Raw genomic sequence first — 21,337 nt, forward strand, 5'->3', positions numbered from 1 at the left:
GGAGTTGAAATGCAAATCTGAATCACAAGCCAGTTTTGGATTTGCTCCAATTATTTAGAGTGAAAAGAGGCATACACAGTACTTCACAGGCATTTCTTCTGGAATTTACTACTTGGATTTAATTTATGAATAATTGGAAAGATATTCTCTTCCTTGAAAAAAAGCATGCATGTGTCCCCCCACATGCACCATAAGTGCCTGAGAGTGAATACTTCTCAATTATTATTATTGCTAGGAGGATTTTATTACCATTTTTTGGTTGACTACTGAATGTGCAATAAAATTGTCTTCCTTGTTAATTTAGCCCCCTTACTATGCTTCCTGAAAAGATGAAAAAAACCCCAACATAATGCAGGATTTGATTTGTCTGAAGCTTCTGCTAAAAGATTTTATTTAACAACGGGAGCTGCCTGGAAAGGAGATGGGTGCTCTCTGATTTACTCTGATTCTAACATTCGGGGGAAACAACAGTGGGCGGGAGGAGACTTTATCCAAAAAGGAAGCTGCTGTCTTCCTTGCCCAAATCTTTCAATGAGCAACACTGTTGGGAACATCATGGAGTCCTGTTCACCTCCTGCCTCCACCCACCCTGGTAGAAACCCAAAGACCCAGTCTTGCAGGAGAACCAAAAACGTGGGCTCTGGGGAAGGGTCGGGAAGGAAGGGCAGAGGGAGAGAGAGCGGCACAGGGAGATAGTTAACAAATGCCCACTCAAATCCACCTCTTATAAGCCCGTCTTCCTAGAAAACAGAGCGGAAATGAACTAGAGCAGATATTATAATATACATTAATTCCACTCCAAGCCCTGAGTGAGCTTAGCTGCCTTCTAGATGTAAAGAACGTCTATATAAAGATCCCCGTTTTCTTTTCTTTATGTGTCCATGATACCCTATAGGCAAGTGCTTTATTCTTGTCTTTATCTCTTCCTTCACTGGCTTTCTGGCACAGCGTGAACAAGCGTGAACAGGTCATCTGGCGAGACAAGTAGAGTGGCAGGAAGAGGGAAATTATCTTACGTACCAATTTCTGATGATGAACTTCGTATCCTGAGTCATGTCGGAACTCGGCGTCCATCTTCACCTCAGAGATCTCTTCCGTCTTGATGTTTGTCAAGCCTGAGCCTGCATGAACCCATAAGCATCACACCATTACTAAATGACGCACGGCTCTCAGTTCAGTGTCTGTGTAAACACGAGCCCTCTGACACAAAGGCTACCAGAACCTTCTCTCTAGGGCTGGAGTGAGAGGAAACAGACTAATGACTTTCTTCAAGAAAACGGACACCCTGTATTTAAACCCTTAACCACTACCTCTTTCAAACAAAAAGAAATTAAAGAAATCCGAAGTTAAAGCTTCCACTGCCTTTAAACACACATTATAATTTTTTTTTTTTTTAATGGGGAAAACCAGAAGTTAAATGCTAGTTGGGAGGTTGGCAAGGAAGCGTTCCCAGAACATACTGGTTTGTTCTAGGGGCTTATTGTTTAGCCTAGTCAATGTCTTTTCCCATGTGTTCTCATTCTTTTGGAAAAAATAATAAAAGTCTTCAAAAATCAGCATTAATTACCTGGTGGAATCAAACTGCTGCTTTAGGGCTTTGTTCCAGTTACAAATAAATTATGTTCGTGTATCTATGCAGTGAAGCATTGTAAAAATCGTATTATTTATTTAGTTAGGTGATTTGGTTATAGATACAGAATATAATTGGTTCGTCCACTGAATAAAGACTTGCAGTACATAATTTTAGAAAATGTTTCTGTGGGACTAACAGGATTTATAACTTACTAACTCTTCCTTCTCTATAATGATACATGATTCTTACACTAATTGTTATAATAAATTTCATTTTTCAAATAACAATTTGAAGCTACAAAACAAAATGCAAAGCCATTTTTAAAACAAAAAAATGAAGAAACAAAATATAAATATCAGTTCCCATGTTGTAGCATTTAAATCTCAAAAGTTATAATTTTAGGATGAGAAAATCATGTCCTCTTTTAAAATCTTTTAAAAGAGTTTTTAAAATCTTGTCTTCTATGGTATTCTCACCCAGGGCCAAACCCTCAGCTCCCGAGTGAATGGAGAAAAATCTATCCGTTTGCCTCCATTTCGGCCAGCTCTGCCTACAAGAATGACGGTCTTCCTTACATCAAGCCCAAATCAGTTCCCCTAAGGCATCTACGCTTGGAGCCTGTTCAATGCAGAGCAAGCCAAAACCTCCCTTCTGCCTTACAGCCTTGAACAGACCAGACTCTCGAGGAGAGACATCGTGTTCCTGATGGTTCTTGGTCGGGCTACACGTTATCAGGTCTTTCAGCTCCCATGGGACCTCATTTCTTGCTTTTTGTCTTGTCACTCTTACAGTCTTGTCCACAAGGTGCTGTAAAACCTGTCACACACCTTGCTGAAATTGAAAAGCACAATGTCCACCACAAACCATGTGCCAGTCTAACAGCACAGCTCATACAAAAAGAAAAGGAGGATCATTTGACAAGACCGCGGGCACCCATGCTGGTTGTGACAGATCCCTGACTCCCTGTCCAATCGTTCACAAAGCTTCCACTTAATAACTCATCCGGAAACAGAGCCGAGATCAATGTCAATCTACACCTGGCCTGTAGACTGTCACCCTATCTTCCCTCCTGTCCGTCTGGCAGAACTAGTCTCTTCTCCCTATCCTCCCAGCTCTCCTGCCCTCCAGGGGTCCAAAAAGATCATGGAGAGCAGTTCTACCATTTCATCCTCAAGTTCTCCTAGCCTACAATCTGTCTGGGTCACAAGGACTTGGATGTGGTAGAGAGGTGTCATAGACTTAAAATACAGCCACAAAACTGTTAATACTCCTCCTTTCCAGAGGTGGGACTGAATTCCCTTCCCCTGAGTGTGGACTGGATGGAGTGCCTTGCTTCTAACGAACAGACAATAGAGAAAGTGATTGTGGATGAGTTCTGAGGCTAGGGCAAAAAAGGCACTGCGGCTTCCCTGTTCTCCTTCTCGGATCAATTGGTGTGGGAAAGCCAGCCGCCATGTCACGAGGACACCCAAGCCGCTCTACAAAAGGTTCCCACGATGAGGTATGGTGGTGTCGTGCCAACGGCCATGTGAGTCAGCCATCTTGGGAACAGAACTTCCAACAGTCGCAGCTCTAGAGGGTGTCTTGATTGCAACCTCCTGAGAGGCCTGGAGCTGGGAGCACCCAGCTAATCGTGCCTGAAATCCTCATAATTATAAGAAACTAAATGCTTGTTGTTTTAAGTCGCTAAGTTATGGAATTATTTGTTGCGTTAGCAATAGAAAACTAGTACAAGGAGTTAGTGCTTTCTTTTTTCATCCTGATTTACCTTGGGCTTTAATTTCCTTCTTTCAGAAGATCACTCTCTCTAATATAGACATGAAGTGGGACGGTTTTCCATTCTCTCTCATCTTTTACCATCCCTCACTGACCGTCCTTCAACCCCTGACCATGTCCCAAGAGCTGTGGGGCTATTTTTTTTTTTTATTTTCTTGCTTTGAAATTATTTTCATTTTCTCATCATTTTCAACTCATTCTGACCTCTAATCTTCCTGACACTATGTTTATTGGGCTCTGATTCTGATGCTCTGCTATTTCTCCTTGGCTATGTATTTTTAGCTTCCTACAGGCCCTTTTAAATCTGAGATGGGGGTATAACCACAGTGATTTCTTTACAGCTCGCCCTTTTGCTGTCATCGGGATCTAGCAATGCAACAGTTAAAATTATATTTCTGAGACCTTAAGAAAAGTCTCTTTGACAGTCTTTTCTTTTAGATTGTGGGACCAACAATGACTTCAAAAAAATAGGAGCTCTCCACTCAAAAATGTAAAAGCCCACATTATTTCTGAAAGGAGAGTGAAAATACTTTGGTACTCAAACCAAATTTCAAATTCACATAATAAGCTGGAACAACAGATAATTAATTATACAGCTCAATGGTCTGTGAGACTCCCAGCAGAAAGAGATCTTTCTAGTTCATTTTTGTATAGCATGTACAATCACTTATTGAAAAGACTTTCCATACATTGAGCAAATCTCACTAAAAAAGGGAAGAAAAATAAGCTTGCACATAGGGAAACGTCATTGGTAAATAAGCTCACATTGCATGTGATGAAATGTGATGTGTAGATTTAAATATGCTGCAGGGACCTTTGCTTATAGGCTCATCAGACGTGTTTTCTCATTCTAAACCCTGGTGTGACTCCAGGTCTCCAGGTCACGGTAAGTGAGCAGAATTGTTGTTTATTTGAGGGGGGAAGGAGGCATGCCCCTCATGAAACCCTTCACATGGTTTGGAGTCAAGGACTTGGGCTCCTTTATGAGGACTAGAGAAGGGTGGTAATAAATTATAGTGGAAAGGATAGCTTTCCTCCCCTTGTGAAGAGTTTGCTAATGTCTTTTCCTTCTTTATTCTGGTCAAATGGTGTAACTTGACATGCAGAGCCCATTTTTCCCTGGAAGTAAGCCAGGGGAGTAGCTGTAATGGCCGCTATGCTCAGAAATCACCACTGATAACATGCTTTCCTGACCTGACCCTACATTCTAAAAGTGACAGTGCTCTGGCTTTTCAGATATGAAAGACAAAGAGAAGTCATCTTCCTCCATCAGGATTATACACAAAACCTTTCTTTATTTGTGTCAGAGTGACAACAGCAATCATTCAACAACGATGCCATCAAGTGAACGACACGCTATGACAACCCTGGGAAGGTTCCCTAAGTTTGGAAAGCCTAAAGATATAATCTGGCACACTGAACTCAAGCATGCCGTCTCCTAAAGTGGGATGCTGGAGAACCCAAACTAGCGCTACGAACATAGCAGGGAATTGCTCCAAATGCTCGGGAGACAGACTGTAAGCGTGGAGAGAGCGAGCTAGGTCTTACTTCCTACCCAGCAGATAGAGCTATTTGTAAACTAGAATATTCCTTACTTTGGATCTGATCATTCTTTCTTACCTGTGGCCCTTCTTTTATTGGGGGAGCCCTAGTCTTACAAAGTATAAGAAAGAAGGCTGAGTCTAGGCCACTCTCTCATCTTTGAATCCTTCCCCTCTCCTTTACCAATGGATGAGACTCAAATCTTTTGAAAGCTTTCCTGAAGCTGACCTCCAGCGTGTGCCTGGGTTAACACGCCCTCGGTGAGTGTCCCATCTGCTTACACCACAGACACCCTGGCTTATAGCTTATGTGGGTCTGGATTCCCCCACCTAATTCCATCCCCTCTTTTAAATGCGGCAAGTGTGTTCCTTCTATCACATTTCAAGCTCCTGAGAACAGGGGCCTTATCCTTTCATTTCTCCCCACCCACCACAGCATTTAAATGCATCGATCTTTGTGAAACACCAAAATGAAATACTGCTGTTACTGAAACGTTGTTGTTGTTATAATAGACTTCAGATGCTTTCTTCCCATGACAAAACACCTCTAACTACTTTCTAGCTCTTCCCTTAAAATGGATTGTTTTGGAGAAATGTATGGAAAAGTTATTTTTGTGTTCGATTTTTAAAAGGGGGGGGATCAACTTTGGTGACTTTGGTGGTGTCAACCCTCCCAACCCCCATATTTCTGTTAGAACACATTGGCCTAGAGAGCCCAATGGAGGAACTTTACAAAATTGGTTGAAAGAGTTGCTTCTAATTCACTTTTTATTCTTGTACACGAAAACCATCTCTTCCTTAAAAATAAAATAGCCATAAAAAAAGGCCCAAGGCAAACGGCCATCCTGAGCTGGTCTCAGCTGGTTAGAGTGGAAGTGACCCTCAGCCTTGAGCCCCACCACGAGCTGAGCAGGACGTAGATGTCAACCGCCAGCTCCTTGAAATTCACTTGCATGACAATGGCAATAAGGAAGACATTAGGAGAGCCCAAAGTGTGTCTGACTTACTCTCATTTAAGTTCCTCTGAAAAGCCCTAAAGGCAGAGAGTCATAAAATCAATGAGAGCAGCTGTCAAGATGGGTCACTCCACTGTCCCTGCCGCCCTGTGAACAACCACACAGAGGCAGGAAGAGGTCACGAGGCAGATGTGGAGTTCTCATCCATGACTGTGGCTGGGGACAGAAGTGACCCAAGCTGGCACTGGCAGTGCGAGGGGCCAGATCTGTTCTTGGCCTGCCACCGACTGTACCCGAACCAGGGACCTCCATGTGTTGACCTCTCCCAACAAGGTGAACTCTTGGTCCTTGACTATTGCATGGGGTCATTATGAGGATAAGGAAGAAAATAAACACGGGAAGGTATGCATGTGGAGTTAAATCTCTCTAGAATACACAGCCATGTCAACTTAGTAACTACCGTCTTTGATTCATGGAAAACAATGGGTACTATTCGTTGGGCAGAGTTGTGCACAGAGTCAAAAGCCAGGCTCGTGTGTGCTTCTGTTGTGGTGTGACATTGATTTTTAAAACAGTTTGAGAGATAGGCTAAATACAGAACGAAGGGTGAAAGTGTATGTCTTCTTAATGCTGGGGAAACTGTTAAAAAAAAGTGTCTATTTCAATGTTAATGGGAATTTTAAGGGGTACAAAAAATAAAAGACTTGTATACAGAACTATGCACATAAATCCTTTCTGTCATATTAGTTCCTCATGGAGAATAAGTCCATACAGCCCACAAAAGAGAAACTGTAAGTATTTCTGGGCTCTCGAGGTAGTCCCATTCTGACATTTTTAGGAAGTCACATCTATGTGAGAAACTGACTGAAGTTTGAGCCCAGTTCAGTCAGAAGAGGACCCGTCTGCATACCAAACAAGAAAGGAAGGATGAGTTATTCAAAGCAGGAACCATGCTGTCACCAGATACAGTGTGCACCTGCGTGGTTTTCCATTTTTGAGGACAGAGAGGTCTATATACTCTTCTCCACTTAAAAAAGAAAAAAAAAAACCCCATAAATTGGAAGGGCTCTTTCATTGTTTGGAAAGGAAAGCTCAGAAGGAAAAACAGATTACTTCGATAGGAAATTGGAAAATAAAGTGTGCGGAAAAGCAAGGGGAATTTTTGAGAAGTCTGCTTTCCATGGTCATTCCACATCCTCTCTCTCGAAATTTGCGGTTGAGAGAGGCTCAGAGCGAAGAGCGGGGCCGGCGGGTGCTGGAGCTCAAGCGCAAGACGCCGAGAGGGAGAAGGGAGCCGGGTTGTACCTGGTCGGGTGGTCAGTCCTCGGTCGGCAGCAGGGCGGGCGTCAACAGGCTCAACTGGGCACAGGAAGCAAGATACACGGAAAGCAGACAAGACAAATCAAGATGTGAGTTGTGGCTCCTGAACACAGAGCAGGGAAAAGCACGTGAAATACATAAGTTATAAACAAGGAGCAGCTGGAAAAGAACCACAGTGAGTTAATCCTGAGTATCGGAGTGGGAGGGGGACCACTTCAAAGGGCTTGTTGCTATTGATGGGCCAACCCTACTCCTTAGGTTTTCTAGTAAAAGCACTCACCAGGATATGCAGCAACATCAAAGAAGAGGGGCTGGGGAGGGTGGATTTACCTCTCTTTGAGTTTAGGGACGGTTTCTTGGCTTTTGATTAGAAATAAAATACATCATACCCAGCCTGGCGGAAAATCTTGAAGATACTTCCTTTTACAACTGCCCGATCATATTTTATTTTACAGTTAATTCACTGCAAAAGGACTCCATTAAATCCCCAGGGGAAATGCAAGTATGAATTTATCGGGAGAGGAAAGTTTCACCACATAATCTGCCATTTAGTGCACCAAATAAAATTTGCTCCCATTTTGAGGGTAAAAGAAGTAAACCGGAGAGCCAGTCTCTCTATTCCTTTCATATTTCTCAGCTTCCACAATTTTTCCTTTGTGAGAATTCTGGGCCGGCCCCGAAGGAAACCGTGCAGGCGGCATGTGGTGCCCGCTATCGCTTACCGTTAGCCGGCATTTCCAAAGTGCTTCTGAGTCTCAGAAAACATTCAGTAGAACTTAGACTGGTCTTTGAAGAAACGGGCAAGGGAGAGAAACAAAGCTTTAAGGATTAATAAACGGATAAGGGGCAAATGAAGCCGCGGGAGGGGAAAAGCCCCTTGGGGTAAGGCCTGGGAAATACAAGGTAAGAAGGTAAGGAAAGGCGAGCAAAAATGTCTGTGGAAGATAAGGTGTGCTCGATGGGACGGCTTCTGGACGAGCGGTTTCAGGAAGACCACCCAGCTTACTGACGCACACAGCCTGGCCTTCCAAGGTGGGGTTACCAACCCCAATCCATCCTGAATGTCACATGTTGGCAGAATAGGGAGGAAGAGAGCGGCAGGAAGTCAAGACTTCAAATCATGAAAAAAAACAAAACAAAACAAAACACCCAAACAAAAAACCAGGTTTCTGAGAATACGAAGACATTTGGATGGATCCAAAGAGTAGCGTGGTTTGGGCCTTTATCGTGCAGAGTGGCGGCATGGTGGAGAGGAGCGTGGAGGCCTCTAAGCCCAACATCACAACGTAAGCAACTTTGGGCGAATGACCATGTCTGAGGCTGCTTCTTCACATGTCAAACATAAAACAGCCTCATCTACTTGTAGTGAGAAACAAGACGATCTTGAAGCCTGCTTCTGAAATGCTCCAGTACTAGGAAACCGCAAACCTTCCCTAACGACTCCTGCTGAGAGGATGACTAATTTCTAGTACTTCACAGCTACGACAGGTCAAGACGCCCTTCCTCCCGCAGCTCACAAATACATTCGAATGACACAGATTCTCGTGTTTCACCTTTCTTCCCATCTGCAACAGTATGTAGTGAGGGACGTTATTACTCCTCGTAAAACAGAGTGAACGGAGGGATTATTGTGTTTTTTGAGACTTTCCCCACGAGAGGTCCAAGGGTGCTTCAGTTGAAGAGAAGAGCGTGCCGAAGGACACTCACGGAGCGAACAAGGAACTCGAAGTGGGGAGCCTAATCGTCAATAGCTAAATCGTCAGGAACTGTATTTGACTCACGAGGGAAACAGCAGTTAATCTGTGGTTTAAATACAGGCTGAAGAGAGCTGCTAGTTGGTCCCAGAGTCCGCTGTAATGCCACCACTGATTTACTCTGTGATCTTGGGCAAGCCACATTTTTTCCAATGCTAGTTTTGTCATAAGCAAACAGGGTTTTTTCAGGGCTCAAATGTGCACACATACGCACAAGAACCTTTCAAATGATAAAGCACTGTTCCACAATTCTTAAAGAAATATAGAAAAAGCCATCAAATAGATGGACAGGAAAAAAAAAGTCTGAAAGATATTACCACAAAAAGCTATCATTAGTTATTCCTGGGTGAGGAGATTGTTTCTAGAAACTTCTCTGCCTTTTCTTCCCCATGTGCATGTGTTATCTGAAAACAGTAATAAAACCTTGCCTGTTTTTTAGGAAGGTGAAACAATTAATAGTTTTTTTGACTTAAACCCAGCCTGCTTTAACAGTTTGAGGCTGATTCAGTATGAATTAATATTCAAAAAATAAGTAACTCCTGTGTTCAGTGAGCAGATATCAATCAATCTTTTAAAAAGACAATTATGACTTCGGGGCCAAAAATGCACACACATCGACAAGACAAAGTGGTGCATTATTTCCCAGTCCAACACAAATACTTTCTGATTTTCCAAATGAACTATTATTCGTTGAACCAGAAAGTAACTTCAATATAGTATTCAAAACATTTTATAGTAGCTGTTTAGTAAATTAAAAATAAGAAAGAGGTCATCTTATAAGTTAGGATAAAACTTATGCAGAAATGTGTTATTCCCACACCTTCAGTCGTTTTGAAACCTTTCCCTAAGAGAGGAGAGAAACAAAATGATTCCAATTCTGGGGCTTCTGAGTTTGGTCTGGTGCTCCTTGTAACAGACCAGTTCTAAGCTGAATGCTGCCTAGCACAGCCTGCCCCCAGGCCAAAGGGACTGGAGGAATCAGCAGGAAAACGGTTTTATACAGACAGAAAACAGGCCTGAAAATGACATTATTTATTTTCAATTTCAGCACCTATATATGTATGTATTTTTAAAAAAGATTTTAAAAATTTATTTTAGAGAGTGCGTGCGAGCAGGGGAAGGGGCAGAGGGAATGGGAGAGAGAATCTCAAGCAGACTCCCCACTGAGCGTGGAGCCTGACGTGGGGCTCGATCTCACAACCCCGAGATCACAACCTGAACTGAAATCAAGAGTCGGACACTTAGCCGACTGAGCTACCCAGGTGCCCCTCAATTTCAGCATTTAAAGTGATTTGGTCATTGCTTCTTTATTAGGCTAATCAGAAATATACCAGAGGGCAGTTTCACTTGGCAATTACATACATAACAGTCTTGTAAGATCTGCTGTGCCTCTTTGAGAATATGATAGTGTTTCATGTATGTTTTCTACACAAGGAAGCTGACTGCGGGCCACTCGGTGGCTGGCCTGCTCAGGCAATCATGACAAAGCAGAAGACAGATGCCTTTAGCCAGATGACTTCATGATCCATGAGAATGACAGTTTGATAAATAACAGCTTCACTTCATGTTAGCCAGTTAAGTTTTGTGGATCTGAAGAAACCACAGAAAAATCCCTCAAGGCAAACTGCAGCTGGTCAAAGAGCCTAAAATATTGGAAAACTGGGATATGCTTAGTCTTTCAATATAAATTAAAAGAAGGTCTGGGTGTCTGACCCTCTCTCTGGACTCGACTGACTGTTCTTAAGAAAAAGCAATGAATTGTTGGTAAGGTCTGAAGCGATGATGATAAGGACTGCATGAACAATGAAAGGAAATGCTCTGAGAATTTCAGGTGTTTTCAACGGCTCTGTGTGTGAGCAGCACGTGTCTGAGACATTCACAAGGAACAAAGCCCTGGGGAGAGGGAATAAGGGGAGGAGATGGGGAGGGCAGAAAGGGGGAGCTTTTTAGGACTGTGTCATTATATGGCTTGTTATAGTCATTAATTTTTAAGGATATACCATTTGGACCATAGGGTGATTCTCCCTGGGAGCAGCTGGTAAAACCTCTCTAATAAGACCCTGATTCTATAGAAAGACCAAATGAGCAAACGAAAGAAAGAAGGAAGGAAGGAAGGAAGGAAAATAAAGGAAAGGAAAGAAAGAAAAATCTACACTATAGCTACTGTGTTACTGTGTACTACACAGCAACATTTACTGTGTTGTAGCTACTTTGCCTGCCATCTCACTTAATGCTTATACCTTATCTCTGAATTAGGAATTATTATCACCTTTGTTTTACAGACCAGGAAATAGCCACAGAGGCTCTCTAACTTGCCCACCACACCCAGCAGTGCTGGAATTCAAACTCTGAGGACCCACACCATTCAGGAGTGTGGGGTAGCTACTATTCTGTAGGATGGTGGGGATGTGGAGGTGCTCTTGGCTGTCACCATGACTACAGGGCAAGGGAGGACACTACTGGCATCTAGGGGGTGGGGACCAAGGATGCCGGATGCCTTGCAGAGGGCAATCCCATATGAATAAGAAAAGCCCTGCATCCTCTACGATTTCCTAAGTTCCTGCTGGACATTCATTTCTCTGTAACTATGTGAGTCTAGAGCGTAACTCAGTTGAATATATAAACACGAAGTATTTATTGCATAGCTCTTACTGTAACCTGGATACGCTAAGAGCTCATCACCAGGTAAAACGAGGGAAGGTGGTTTTTGTTAGAGCTTTCCCAAGAGTTCTTCACTATGCTAGGAACTTGTTCGCTGTTGCCCACAGAACCTGAATCATGGAATCAGCCCTTGTGTCAGGCTGCTTTTGTTATCTGTCACATCCATATGGAACAAACAGCTGATCATGCCACTGTTCCCATTAGCAGTCAAGCCTGAATACTTATGCGTTGAAACGCTTATTATAAATTACATCCATTATATTGATTTTTTCCTCTGAAACACCGTCAGTCCATTTTATTTTATGATTCACGGTTAAGGAGGCTTTTCAAAATGTTGTAAAAGGAGTGCTGGGTCTGATAACAGCGAGAACCAGAACTCAAACTCTGAGATCCTCCATATTCTTGCCTCGTAATACTTTCATGTAAGATTTTCTATTTATCAGTGACAGGTCTTTATTTATCAAGAGTATCGGCAGTTCTGATGAAGCTCGGGCAATGTGAGCAGCTGTGTCCTGGTCAAGGATCCAGAGGCATCAATCAAGGATTGTGCCCAAATGGGCACGTTGGCAACACCCAAGGGCCCGGGGTGTCTGTCTGTGTGCACGAGCATAGACGGTCTCCTAGGACCGATGGCGACAGGCCGCTCTCAGAGTCTACTCCTGAGTGGAGGTGTTTAAGTCCACTGCTGTTCTGGGCTATCTCCAAAACCTATAGCTCTTAGCCTGCCAAAGACTGACCACTTTGGAGAAACCCAGTAGTTAACCCAACCTTCTTTCTTTGGGTTATCTGGCAAGTGTTGTGGGGACAGTCACAGCTTGCCTCCTAACTTGAACCAAGACTTCTTTCTTGCTTGATTTGGGAGGCTTGCCAAGGGGTAGAAGACCAGGAAAACAGAGGATATGTTGACAGTGGCATCAATCAAGGTTTGGATTTTAGGAAGGTACTTTCCTAAAATAGTTCCTCCCTCTGTTTCTCCTTAAAAAGAACAACAAATACCCTTGCATTTCTTTTCCCTAAACAGAGTGGGTCAGTTTGGCTACTACTTAAAAATTTTAATATAAACAGAATGTTTACCAGAATGCATCTACTTTTTAATGGAGACCACTTACATGCATATGACCACATATATTCATATAAACATATGAAGTCAAGATGAAATGCTTGGAGCACATAAAGGACAATTTATTTAACTCTCAGTATTATTTATACTACTAATATGATAAATGCGAAGTTAAATTTACCTCATTACAGATACCAAGGAAATGCAGTATTCATATTAAGCGGTTAAGCTCTCAATATCTGATAGAGTGAGAAAGTAAAGAGAAAAGCTGAAATTCAGGAAATGCAGCACCTTCTAGAATATTCTGCCATTCTTTATGGTACGATGTGGCACCAAGATCATTGCATTTCACTATTCATTAAATTTGAAGAGCTAACATAAACAGGGCTGATGGTCTTCGTTGTTGTTCTTCCAAAAACTCTGTATAATACACACTTGTGAAGGAGTCACGACATTTAAGAGAAATACCAAGTATTACATCAAACATACACAGTAATTTCTGTAAACGAATTTTTACTCTGCTAATGTAGCTTACTTTGGCTTTCTGAATCTTTCCATAAACTTCACCATAAATAAATTACAATTTCTAGTTTCTATTATTTGTGTGTGTGTGTGATCATAAAAATTCAGGTAGGCTCCGAAATAGGTTTTATCCTACTTTTCCAAAATCAACAAATAATGGAAAATACTAAATGGGAACATTTTATTTATAGAAACTACGTATTTGAAAGATGTGAAAAGGTCTTCGATTACGAGAAAGTGACAGGAAGTTCTTTGTAAATTATAATTTTAGAATCACTGCAGATGAATAAATTCTCAAAGGCTGGGGTAATTTTTTAACAAAGAACAATCTAATCTAAATATTTAAATTTTTGTTCATAAAAAGGTAAGAGTTGGACATAAATGACACACATTTAACATTATTTGGTATAAAGGGCATTAAGGGTTGTAATTTTCTACCAAAGGAAGTTCTTCAGACTTTAGATGTGGGACCTATTTTTTCCTGAATTAAACAGCTCAACGTGCTAAAGGAAAAAAGGAAATCTAGTGTGCATTCAATTTACAAATGAGACTGGACATTTTCCACAAAGAAGTCTCATTAGTGACTGAATGATGAGAATTTTAAAAGACCAAAATGTATCTACCTACTAAAAAAATGGTACAGTAGGCACTCAATTATTAATAAATTTAATAAGGAAGTTACCCTTCGTAACTGAAGTTCTTCAATTTTTAGAAGTCTTTAAATTTTTTCCTCTATGTCAGAATTATTTTTATAAATGGTAAAGTCTTAATTACTTTTATGTTATAAATGACACTGCTGTTCGTAGCTGGTATTACTACCATAAGGTGCCCTTTTTCAAATTAATGAAACAAATTTGGGGTGATTACTCACAGGGAAACTGTCCATAGAAAGATTTTCTGTAATGGTTTTTAAAAAAAAAAACAAACTTCTGTAGTACACTTCAGGTCTGATACTGAGTTTAAATTTAGTCTGAGGTATATACTGATTGCATTTTGAGGTATCCTTACTATAAATAGTCATGTTACAATTATTACCACTATCCAAACTTGCTACTTTAACAAAGACACTCACAGGTAAAACCAGGTAAGAATCTGGTGTTCTTACAAAAAATGCTATTAGTGTTCAGAAATCGAGGTGTTCCTGTAGCTTCTGAAATTTTATACTTCTGAACATGTAAAAATGTTTATGGAATAAAGAGAACTAAAAGATGTTCTCTCATTAAGAGATATTATTTAGAAGTTTCTGCTAAGAAATCTCTGTGAAAGAAAGTACATCATCCAGTGAGCAAATTTGTTGACAGAGAAAATCTACTCTGAGCTATCACAAGAAAAAAACATGCAGATTGATATGCTTCTTAATTCTGGCAGCTGCCTTAAATTCAACTTTCTAAACACAAAATTGTTTAAATCTTCAGCAAAATTACATTTTATTTGTAGGCGGTTCTTTATCTTTGCCTTTAACATTCGATGCAATCTGGAATTTAATGCATTAGAATAAGCAACCAGCGAACACTATTTTGGTGCTTTTCAAATCTCCATTTCTGTAGGCCTCACGAAAACTTCTCCCTATGGGGAGAAAATTTACATAATTTCATCCCCTGTCTGTTTGCTTTGAAGCGGGGCCAGACTGGCCACCGCCTCATAAACACACACTGAATATTGTTCTTTTTTTCCAGAAGCAACAAAATACCTCTTGGTGAGACAGTATTTTTTTTTTCAAAGGCATATAAAAAGTCACCACTCAAGAATATCAGAAGGGTGTGTGTGTGTGTGTGTGTGTACACACTGGAATGTACTTGTTCTCTCCGGGAACTCTTACCTTCATTTTCTGTATTGGCCGGCACCGAGTCGACCCCGAAAGGATGCCAGGGCTGCAGATCGTCTAGGCTGAACTCCCCATTCACAGGAAGAAGCTCCACGGTGGTTTTCGTTTCTGTCAAAGACGGCATGAGGGCATCGTTTCCATAGCTGATTCTTGGTTCACTGATCATGTTGGCCAAGACATCATCCGAGTAGTTTTGCTCTTTCTGAAGCAGCTCATCTAAACAGAACAAAGCCACATGTAGGGTGGGTCACAGCAGCACGTACGACTGGAGCAGTGGCTGCCATTTCCTGTCTACCAGACACGACTTGAACTGTTCTGCACACACGATCTCATGGAGAGCCATGAGCTGGGTACCACTGTCGGCTCATCTGGCAGATGTGAACACTGAGGCCCATGGCAGTGGAGCCACTTACGTAAAATCATAGCAAGTGTCCAAGGCAGGATCTGAGCCCAGGGCGAATGGCTCCCACCTAGGCTGAGGCTCCGAACGGCTGTACCACTCCTCCCTACGATGAAAAGACCTCGAGCGCGAAATCTCCCTTTATTCCTCTGACATGGCTCTGGTATGCTGTGATCACAGAGGAATTGACAGTGTGCTCTGCTGAGGTGTTTGCCGGGACGTGGTGGCAGCGTGCAACGGACAGTGACCATTCAAGCTGGAGGATGTAATCTAGTGAATCTCTCGTCCTTCCTTGAACACGTGTTAGGACAAGAGAAATGTAAGTGGGTGGCAGCCTGCTCAGTTCTTGAGTTCTCATTGTTGGGCCATGGACAAATCTGCCTCTCCCAAAGGCCCCCTAGTGCTGCATGATCTATGTTCTGAGGCAACAGAGAGGCAGTCCCCTTGCCCTTCCAGCGGTAACCTCTGCTCCAGCCTGCTCTGCTGTGGGCAAATCTTCCCTGCCTCCCAGCATCTGTCATGCCCTCTCAAGCCAAATTTCCTACCTCTCCCGGCTACTGTTTCTCTTTTCAAAAAATGCTATCAGTTACCCCCCACCCCGCCTTTTTTAGATTATTTATTTGACAGAAAGAGAGAGAGAGAGAGAGAGAGAGAGAGAGGGAGAGATATCACAAGCAGTGGGAGCAGGAGAGGGAGAAGTAGGCTCCCCACCAAGCAGGAAGCCCAGTGTGGGGCCCCATCCCAGGACCCCGGAATCATGACCTGAGCTGAAGGCAGATGCTTAGCCAACTGAGCCACCCAGGTGCCCCTCAGTTATCCCCTTTTTAAAAAAACGGACTAAACAAAACCAACTTTATGGAACATAACTGACTTATCTCTAAGTTCTTGCAGACTAGTGAAAATTCCTACAACATACATTTCATTATTGTAATGCATTTCTTACTGGAAAAGAGAGCTGGGAATATAACCTTGTACTGATTGGAATCATTGCTTTAAATACCGGGTTATCACAAGATTTGCGATCACATCTTATGCTGCCACAGTTCACCAGGTTTTTCTGTGGAATATATTTTTTAAAATTAGACACCCATGAATAAATAGCATGTCTGCTATTAAAAATGATATTAACCAGAATATCTCATCTCCCAATCACACCTCTGTCAAGCGTTTACTGTATTATATATTTCAAACCAATCACTGGTTAGTTAGTATTACTGCCGCAGAAAATGAAAATAAAATTAGCATTTAAATATGATTTGTAACATTTTCCTATCATCCTTCACATTCTCTTTTAAATTGAAAAAAAATTTTTACCTGAAAAATTAAAATTCTGTTCCAGCAGGTCAATTAAAACAATTTGATAGAATAGCATTAAAAGCAGGAGATTAATATCTTTCTATGGAGTCAGTTTTATTGCGAGATATCATTTTAAATGATGAAATCCCAAGACAATCAGTCCTTCTGAAGTCTAATTTGAGTTATAATTCATAGCTACTTGCTGCAGTCCCATTCTAAAATTCAATATTTGATGCTTGTAATGACCTTTCCCATGCAGATGAAAGGGCCCCACTAGATGTATTCCAACTTTTTCATGTCTTACAGAGTCATGGGCAATGGCTAATAACTTAGCCAATGTCTGCTTTAATAAATTAAATGGGCATTTCTTTTATATAAATCTTATGTTTCTGACTGTTGAGCACTTACAATACTAAAGAGATGATCTTCTGGAATAATTATTGGCGCTCACACGTTTGTCTGAGAGGGAGTAACCTTTGCCAGCACGATCTGCTCTCGGCCCCACCTGGAGGCATGTTGGTATCTTTGCGGCATTTACTGTCACTTAACGTCTCCCTCCATCTGGAAACTGTTTCTCTTTGTTGTGCATACTCAGGACCAAGCTGGTTCCCTGTGACTTCTCCAAGCAACTCCTCTTGTACCTTTTTTCTAATCTCTTCATCCCTACATTTTCTTTTTGTATCTCCATCCATCTCTTTCTTCAATTTTTCATTTGGAAATCCCATCCCCTCTTGAAACTCTAAGGATGAATCAGAAATGTATTTCCCCAGTGTTCACTTCTCCCACTCTAGGTTCTATATATGTCTAAGTTTCCTGGGTCTATGAGCTTACATCTCCCATGAACTCCATATGTACAAAACTGAGCTCGAGGCCCCCTTGCTCTCCCTCCTGCCTCCCCTGTTGTAGTCATGGCAGAGCTCTGATCCCAGCCACACGTCTAAAACCTTCATATCCATCTGTGGCTCTATTTCTTTGTGTCCCATACTTCTATTACTGACAACTCCTTTTAAAATTCCATTTCTGGATTCTCTTATTCATTTCTCACTCCCCCTTTCTACTATCTTCCTCCCTTGAACATCATTACTTTCTGCTTTCATAACTGTGAAATCTCCTGTTGTTGTTCCCGCTCTACTTTTTGTCCCTCTGTTCCCCGTATCTTTTTGTGATACTGAGGAACGGCTCTGCCTCATTTCAGTAACTCCCCATTCCCTACTGAATTAATCCCAAACACTACTTTGCCAGATATTAAGGCCCTCTGTGATCTGGGCCCACCCCATCTTTTTTAAAAAAGATTTTATTTATTAATTTGTCAGAGAGAGAGAGAGCACGAGCAGGGGGAGCAGCAGGCAGAGCAGGCAGAGGGGGAAGCAGGCTCCCTGCTGAGCAAGGAGCCCGATGCGGGACTTGATCCCAGGACCTGAGGATCACGACCTGAGCTGAAGGCAGCCGCTTAATCGACTGAGCTGTCCCAAGGGCCCACCTCATCTTTCCAGCTTTGAGGCTCAAGCTCTTTGCTGTATACAGCTGTGATACAGTGATTTATAATAAGAAATCTGTATTTGGTCTTCGTAGGCACAGAGCTCCTAAAACCCTTGGAATTTCATAGATGATGAGAGGAATAAAGGTATCTCTCGTTATGTTAGGAAGTGACTTTTGAAAAGCCTGTAGGTCACCAAAGGATGGGGGCTGGTCACCAGAGGAACTAACCATGTGATCAGAGGGTTAGAACTTTCAGTCCCACCCTCTGGGAGGGGAGAGGGGCTGGAGACGGAGCTCAATTGTCAATGGCCAATGATTTAATCAATCCAGTCTAATTAATGAAACCAAGACAGACAGGGTTCCGGGAGCTCTGATGTGGGGGTGGAACGTGCTGAAAGCTCCAAGTCCTTTCCCATAGACTTTGTCTTCTGTCTCTTCTACTTGGCTATTGCTGGGTTATATCCATTTATAATAAACCAGTAATCTAGTAAGTAAACTGTTTCCCTGTGTTGTAGCTAATTAATAGAATCTGAGGAGGAGGTGGCTGTAACTTCTGATTCATAGCTGGTCATGAGAAGCACAGGTGACACCTGGACTTTCAACGGGCTGTTGGGGGCGGGGCGGGGGAGTCTTGTAGGGCTGAGCCCATAACTCTTGTGGGATCTACACTACCTCGAGGTAGATAGTGTTGGAATTGGGTTGAATGGATTGAATTCTCCAACTGATGCTGGAGAATTGCTTGGTGGTATGGGGAAAACCCCACAAATTGGAACTGGACCCACAGCTCTGTCTTGGATTATCCCTAGATGGGACTAGGCATTCCCATCAGGGCACCTTTGTTCTCTGTTCCTGCTACACGGGAAAATCATCTCTGCTTATTTAAATTATACGAACTTTTGAAAGCCCAGCTCAAATGCCCTCTCCTCTATAACTCTCTTCTTAACAACTTTATGAGGGTTATGGGCATTACTATTTTTATGGGACAGGACACTGAGGCTGGGAGGGATGACCAAATCCCATTAGGATCCCATGGCCAGTGATCCTCAGTGCTGAAGTCCTAGCTCTGGGCTGCAGAACGCCCACCTCCCTGCCTGTAACCCCCACAGTGCCAGAGCAGGGCTCACTCCTGGTCTCAGCACTGGATCGCTCATTTGCAGAGTGATTATAAGCCTAACTGTTCTAGAACGTTTTCCACTTATAGGGCTGCAAGCAGACTCAAACACCAGCAGCCCTATGGAATGGTTATTGCTTTTGCGCCTCTGAACAGGCATTTTCCAGGCGCCAGAGCTGAAGGGAGTCCTGTACCCATCTCAGCCATGGCAGTAAAAAGGGCAGAGCAGGAAACAGTCACAGTGGAAAATCTTACGTCTTTACTCCATAAAATATCCAGGACATTTTTGGGTTGCAGCAAATCGCAGTGCCTGCTTTTCTCTTTTATCTCTTATACTGTTGGCAGAAAATTTCCTTCAAATGGCCACTAAAATGTTGAGCCCCATGGTGGTTAATTTTCCTGGTTTATTATAGTCATGTTCAGAAAATGAGAGAATGAAACATTCAAGAAATGTTACATTTTTGGCAGAGTAAAAAGCTCTTAGGCTTTTTTTTTGGGGGGGGTACAAAATAGCAGAAATCCATGTTTTAAACTCAGTTTTTAATGCAGGAGACTTAGAAACAACCACCTCTGGTTATTTCATTTGGAACAATGAAGTCTGTGTGGTTTTTAAGGGGCAAAACGCAGGTGAAATGACAGATGCTCATTCGTGTGGGTAGGATTCCATTCTGCGATCATAAAATGTCGAAGGCAGCCAGCTACCTCTTGACATTATTAAGGGCTCAGGATTTTACCAATGGCAAACACAACTGGCACTGGGCAATTCTGCCTGTGATTAAAACACAAAAATACAGAGCTACATATGATTATTTCCGTGCTCACTCTGAGTGGGGCTTTATCTTTGAATTCTGTGGTTAAGACTCATCGTATAGAAACCACACGTCTAGTACGTTAGTGCCCCTGATGGATTACCTGTCTATCTGAATTAATTTAATATTTTATTGCAATGCTTTGATGGCATATATTGGTTATTTCCAAAGCTTTTAAGCATCTAAATTGGCCAGCTGCTGTATTAAACTAAGACACAAGGTTCATTTCTCCCCTAAGACTCTCTTTTTTTTTCCTTTCTAAAAGCTACTTGTTATTGCCCAGAATTACAGCAGCTATCTAGGGAGTTAAATTTATTTTCTTCTATAATACCCAGCATACATATATGTAGTTAGAAGTGGAAATATCTGGGCGCTGGGTGGCTCAGTTGGTTAAGCATCTGTCTTTGGCTCAGGTTGTGATCTTGGGGCCCTGTGCTGGGCTCCCTGCTTAGCGGGGAGTCTGCTGCTCCCTCTCCCTCTGCCCCATCCCTGTTCATGCTCTTTCTCTCTCTCTCAAATAAATAAATAAATAAAACCTTAAAAAAAAAAAAAGAAGTGGAAATATTTAACTGAATTCGGTGATGGTCCTGTTTAACCTACAGCTTAAACAAAACAGATACTCAATTTCAAATATGAAACATACAGCAAACCTTGTCACCTTGCCCTTTTAAAAAATGTGTTGAGGACCTATACTAAGCATACTTACTAGTTAAGAGAGAGAAAAAAACACCTCACCATATAGTTACCATAGTAAATATTTAAAATATTTTGAGGTGATGGGAATGAAGGAGTGTGGAATCACCGTATTCTACACCTGATGCTAATATCACACCGTGTGTTAACTGGAATTTCAATAAAAACTTACATATTTTGAAGAAAGCAGCTTCAAGAGAGTCCCCCAATAGTGATATCATCCTCAAATGACTAAAATATTTTGTTTTTGTGGAAGCAATACACTTCTATGATAATTTGAGAGAACTGACCCCATAAAAGGATTGCTGAATGGGAAACAGATGAATTCTAGATGCCTCTTTAAATTATTAATCCACTAGCCAAACTCCTTCTGAAGTTTTAACTGCCGTATTTCAGGCTTCGAGAAAATATAGTTTGTAAACATTAAATCAGTTCTCTTTTACAAGCTTCAGTTACAATCACTGAACTACCTCTTACACTGAACTACCTCTTACACCTTTTAAATATGTTTGGGGTGGGGAGGCTCAACCTCAGCCTCTTCCCCTAAACACACAGCTATTA

At 41.9% G+C, this 21,337-nt stretch overlaps 1 protein-coding gene across 6 annotated transcripts in view; it reads right to left on the reverse strand.

Moving 5' to 3' along the window:
• The window catches only part of APP (amyloid beta precursor protein), a 256,039-nt gene that overhangs the window by 10,831 nt on the left and 223,871 nt on the right, over nucleotides 1-21,337 (reverse strand). For 3 of the 6 annotated variants that reach the window (XM_026518127.4, XM_026518287.4, XM_026517967.4), the window contains 3 exons: nucleotides 14,983-15,204; nucleotides 7,152-7,205; nucleotides 1,021-1,121 (listed from right to left, as the gene is read on the reverse strand). In XM_026518127.4, the coding sequence (XP_026373912.1) occupies nucleotides 1,021-1,121; nucleotides 7,152-7,205; nucleotides 14,983-15,204 (377 nt within the window). The remainder of the gene's footprint in view (nucleotides 1-1,020; nucleotides 1,122-7,151; nucleotides 7,206-14,982; nucleotides 15,205-21,337) is intronic. The other 3 variants (XM_026518051.4, XM_026518205.4, XM_026518353.4) reach the window with 1 other exon arrangement.

The sequence above is a fragment of the Ursus arctos genome, unplaced genomic scaffold (assembly GCF_023065955.2).
Source record: "Ursus arctos isolate Adak ecotype North America unplaced genomic scaffold, UrsArc2.0 scaffold_4, whole genome shotgun sequence".
In the NCBI taxonomy this organism is placed as follows: domain Eukaryota; kingdom Metazoa; phylum Chordata; class Mammalia; order Carnivora; family Ursidae; genus Ursus; species Ursus arctos.